This window comes from Podarcis raffonei, chromosome 8, assembly GCF_027172205.1.
Source record: "Podarcis raffonei isolate rPodRaf1 chromosome 8, rPodRaf1.pri, whole genome shotgun sequence".
In the NCBI taxonomy this organism is placed as follows: domain Eukaryota; kingdom Metazoa; phylum Chordata; class Lepidosauria; order Squamata; family Lacertidae; genus Podarcis; species Podarcis raffonei.
The window spans coordinates 18,118,770-18,124,216 of NC_070609.1; the positions used below are offsets into that span (position 1 = coordinate 18,118,770).

A 5,447-nucleotide genomic window follows, 5' to 3' on the forward strand; every position below is an offset into this window, starting at 1 on the left:
GCAGGAGCTCAAGGAATAGATTCCTGTTCTTATTTTCAGCTGTAAAATAGGGAAGAGTGTATTTGTATCTATGTATGAAGGAGCCCATCCGTTCACAGTGCCCTACTTCAATAAGTCTTCACCCATATCACAGTACGTGAGTCTGTCTCTCTGTCTGTCTGGGTTGCTTGTTCTCTGCCTTATTCCACCCACACATCCGCCTAGGCTCCGAGACACCATGAAGTCATCCTGTCCGAGAGCCAGGGCAATCAGTAAATCGTTCATTAAGCAGACGGGCAGACCAACCAGCGTTATAAGGCAAGCGTCCAGCCATAGAGAAGATTCAGAGGGATTGGTTGGGCGCCACGAGAGGAGGAAGGCAAAAGGCACAGAGAGGATTGGAGGAGGTGAGAAGAAGAGAAGAAGATACCCAGCAGCAAGTCAGGGTGGCCAGCAAGGAGGAACGTGAAGAACTGAGAAAGGCAGAGAAACTGTACTTGGAGAACTGGGAAGAGCTGGAGGGGAAAGAGGGCAGTAGACTGGCAAAATGAGTGACCCAAACTATGAGAAGAAGTCCAGCAACTGGCCTGACCCTCAGGCTCCACCACCCTTCTCTGAAAACCAGCCGTTTGAGTCAGAGGCTGATCCGCTGGCACCTCCTGGTCAGCCTCCACCCGCCCCGGGCTATGGGTCAGCTCCCTCTATGCCACCTCTTTACCAAGCTTATTATGGCCCACCAGATTCAGGAGGCTACCAAGGTTCGGCTCAAACCCCACAGGCCATCTTCATTGTGCCTCCTCAGCCCACCAATGAGCCCGATCACCTGTACTACTCTATCTTCACCATGCTGTGCTGCTGCCTACCTCTGGGCATCGCTGCCTTGATTTTCTCTATAAAGGTGAGAAACAAGAGAGGGAAGTGAGCGTGGGAGGGCATTATGCAGTGCTAGAATACAAGGGGGCAGAGATGGCATGCCCCACTTAACTTTTACCTCTTGGAAACTGTGTTTTAGGAGACTTCAGGGCTATCACTGGTTGGGCCAAAACTGGCATTCTGGGTGGAAGAGTCTAAGCTTGTGGCTTTCACTATGAGCCCTTTCCCCACAATGTCAAGGACTGTTGTGATGTGCTACAGGCTAGGGAGTCAATGAAGGCGAAAGCACTATAAGGCACAGAGTGGGTGGTGTTTGCAGACAAAGCAGGCTTGCGAAGGTGCATGTTTACTCTTCTAGAGTAGCTTCTGGAGGGGCAGGAAATCAGAAAGAGAGTCTCCTGGCAACTTAAAGATGAACAGGTGGGTATGGGTTGGTGGCATCCATTTTCGTGGACTAGACTGCAGTAGTCTTCAACCTTGGGTCCCCAGATGTCGTTGGACTACAACTCCCATCAACCACAGCCAGCTTAGTCAATGGTCAAGGATGATGGGAACTGTAATCCACCAATATATGGGCACCTAAGGTTGAAGAGCAATGAACTAGAGCCTCATTCCAAGTTTAAGCTGGGCCACCACTAAATTCTAACATCTAAGCGTTCTTTTGGGTGGTAGCTTTGCCTGAGTTTTGCTGATATGCATGGAGTCGTTTACTGCAGCTGTGAATCAGCTGGCCGAATCAGATGCCCATTTCCCCAAGTGGTGGTGGATTGCAGCTGCTGTGCATTGCACAACCTGAACATCCTTTCAAAACAGTTACAAGAATTGCACCCCTTCCTTCCATCTTTGCAGCAGCGGCTGGTTGGTTCTCCACTTAGCATCATGTTATAGATGATCCGTAAGACATCTGAAAGGAGTCCTGTATCAGCAGGTTTTTAATGTTTGGCGTTTTTATTATGTTTTTATATGTGTTGGCTGGGGCAGCCCAGCCAGATGGGTGTGGTATTATTACTGCTGCTGCTGCTGCTGCTGCTGCTGCTACTACTAGTACTACAACTACTACTACTACTACTACTGCCACCACCAAATAACCTAATGAAGACTGTGGAACATTATCACTTAATATGTGGGTGTCTGTGTTGCCCTACTGGGGTTAAAAGGAATAGCGGCTGGGTATTGCAACTGATAGGAAGAACAAAATCTTAACCTATGCTGCACTGCAGAGCAAATAGATTGGCACAATGGAAGGAACTTTTAATCACAAGACCCTTACCTTGATAGTCCTTGGAAACAGATAGCAGATGGCCTGTTTGAACTGGTAAATCAACACTGGTTGTAGAAGCATAGCGCCTTGACTGATATTACTAGCAGTAGCATTGTTGCACAACTGATGGGTATGTTTGATCATTGTGGCAATCCAGATAAGCTTGTGGCTGATGGTGCAACCAAGTTTGTGGCAGCATAAATCTCAGCCATTTCAAACTGATGTGACTGGGGGGGGGGGGAGTTGCCTTTTCAGATTACCCAGCCAAGCAAAGTCAGGAGCTTTTTTTATATAACTGGCAAACCTCAGTAACCACATTTACAACTGGAATAGTGGGTTGATATCATACTTGGAGAATAAAAGGCACAGCAGACTCGGGGGAGGATTAATTAATTAGATAATCCATACATTGTGTAATAAAAAAATTAAGGTCATATATATATAATAAATGTTCATAAATGTACCAACCGAGCACGTACATAGATATGTGGACCACATGCATGGAGCAGCACATGAAGACCGACCTGAAACCATTTTGACTCCCAAACTGACCAAATGTTTTCTCTGTGAGGAGGGAGGGGGTGAGGGAGCCTCTCCATTGTCTCAGGAATTGGGTAATCACCATCTCAAAGGAATGGGCAGACTACCAGGAAAGGCAATCAGATAAGGCAGACAGGAAGAACAACAACATTCAAATTTCTGTTGTACACTGCCTTTTCTGTGATGTAGATATGATGTTTGGGGGGGTGGTCTTGGGTTACACCCCTTCTATGATGTATGCATGATGTGTGGAGGGGTGGTCTTGGGCTCCAGAGCAGGGAATTTAAAATGTCTTTATAAGAGCAAGCACACCTTTGTTCTGGGTCCTCCTGCGTGTGAGGGGAGCACCCTGTTGCAACAGCTTTAATAAAGATCAGGCTTACTAGCTGCTTTGTTTCTCAATATTCTTTGGTTGGCCTCTGTTATTTTCTCCTACCGATAGGGAACTCACTTAAGGACTCTATACAAGCTCTTGGATACCCCATAAGGAAAGAAGGGCAGATTTTGTTTACAACACATCGTTACTCTGAATAAGTCAATAATGTCCAAATTGCTGATGAATAGATCTCATCAGTGTGCAGACTGTGTTTGCAGAAACCCAAAGGAGTGTCCAGTTCTGAGACTCAGTCAGAGCATACAGCCCAAGCTCTGAGTCTTGTTGTGCTCTGCTAGGTTCCAGTCTTAAACCATCTGGTTAGGAACATAGGAAACTGCCTTGTCCCAAGTCAGGCCATTGGTTTATCCAGCTCAGTATTCCCAATAGTGACTGCCAGAGGCTCTCCAGGGTTTCAGGATCTATCACAGCGCCACCTGGAGATGCCAGGGATTGGAGCTGGGACTTTCTGCATGCCAAGCAGATGCGCTGCCACGGAGCAATGACTCTTCCCCTAAATTATTGGTAGGTGCAAATTATTATTAATTGTGATTGTGTTTGTGATTACTGCTACTACCAGGGCCGGATTTACGTTTGATGAGGCCCTAAGCTACTGAAGATAATGGGGCCCTTTATATGTCCAGCTGTCCTTTATCAACAACAAATTGTTGCTGTTTTTTGCATTGGATATATGCTATATGGTAATTTATGGACCTAATAGGTATCTAAAGCCATTTGCACATGTTGCCATGCAACCAGTCCATGCAGAATGTAGGTACCCTACATATAGAAATGAGCAAACCAGTGATATTTTAGGGAGCAGGCTAGCAGGTGGGGCCCATTTTTGTTGTTTGTTTAGTCATTTAGTCGTGTCCGACTCTTCGTGACCCCATGGACCAGAGCACGCCAGGCATAGGAGTCTACACAAAACAAAACACTGTTGCTGTATGCAGGTTTTATTTTATTTATTTTTTATCTTATATTTTGGAAATGTACATCCAGGTTATTGTTTTCTTTAAATTTTTTTGGGGGGGGGGCAAGAGAGTGAGGCCCGAAGCTATAGCTTGTTTAGCTTATATGTAAATCCAGCACTGACTACAACTATAATTTATTTTATTATGTGCCCTTCACCCTAAGGTCTTGGAATGTGTTACAACAATGAAAGCACAATGTTGAGAACAGTTTAAAACATCTCCAACATCTCTTGTTGGAGATGTAGATTAAATGAAGGAGATCACATATATATCTGCTGGAATTGCTCTCAGATAGAAATATTCTGGAAATCCATGCATGTCCTTATCCATCTCTGATACGTTAGGATATCATATGCCCTTGGAACCTAAAACATCCCCGCTTGGTTATCTAAATGATGCTATTCTGAGAAATGATCAAAAAATAGTGTTCCACCTTATAACTGCTGCTAAGATTATAACAGCTAAAAATTGTGAGGGAAGCAGATCTGCTACTGCAATCTGAATGGATCGAGATAGTAACTATGATTAAGCTAACTAATTCTAAAAGTATACATATAAACCAGGGCTGCCAGTTGTTTGGACATTACCAGGATTTCAAAGGCAGAATTGATGTCCCGTGGGGTAGGGTGGGGATTTCCGAAATACAGAGCTTTGTCCTGGGATCTTAGGTAAGTCAGTCACATTTATTTCCTTTAAAACGCTCAACAATTTTGGGGGGTATCCTGGTTTTTACTTTTTGAAATATGGGAACCCGATAAACCAGCCTACAGGTTTATGGAAACATTACAAAAGATATGTTTTGGAACAGCAAGTTCATATAATCACAAAGATAATTTGTTGGCTATTGGTTAGTGCCTCACAGCCTGAGACAAAAGGATTGTTTGCTAGCTACCAGCCATTCCTGCATTCCGGACAAGGTCTCTAATTGCATTTTTTTCATGGGTTTTCTCTCTTCTTCCCCAGACTCGCGATGCCAACCTTGCTGGAAATGGAACAGTTGCTCGGCAGCATTCCCGGACAGCGCAGCTCTTGTCCCACCTGGCAGTCGGGGCGGGGCTCACATTCATATGTCTGTATATCATCTTAACTGTGGTTATGTTTAAGGCAAGAAGTTATGAGCTACAAAACCCCTGAAGATGTGTGACACGGCGTGCATATCCTAAAAGATCTCCCCTTCTCTCCATCCTACCCTCACGCACAGAGAAATTCTCCTCTGATGTCATGCCCTTTTGAATCGGTCCCCCCAAAAAGGAAAAAAGAGATGTGCTACAGGCTGGTTCACACACACACACACACACACACACACACACACAATGAAATGTCTATGCACTTCACTCAAGGACCAACAGAAGATGTGAACTGCATAGGACTGCATTTGAGGTGTTATCAGGTGATATGAATGTTCTTTCTGGTAGATTTGGGGGGGGGGGGGCTGCTTTGCACATCA

The 5,447-nt window shown here is 45.0% G+C and overlaps 1 protein-coding gene across 1 annotated transcript; it reads left to right on the plus strand.

Annotated features, from left to right (window-relative positions):
* The first annotated feature begins 267 nt into the window (after positions 1 to 267).
* Positions 268 to 5,241, plus strand: LOC128418524 (synapse differentiation-inducing gene protein 1-like). The gene is made up of 2 exons (XM_053398249.1): positions 268 to 877; positions 4,964 to 5,241. Exons 1-2 carry the CDS (start codon positions 527 to 529, stop codon positions 5,132 to 5,134), a joined length of 522 nt encoding a protein of 173 aa, XP_053254224.1. The 5' UTR covers positions 268 to 526; the 3' UTR covers positions 5,135 to 5,241.
* The last annotated feature ends 206 nt before the right edge of the window (positions 5,242 to 5,447 follow it).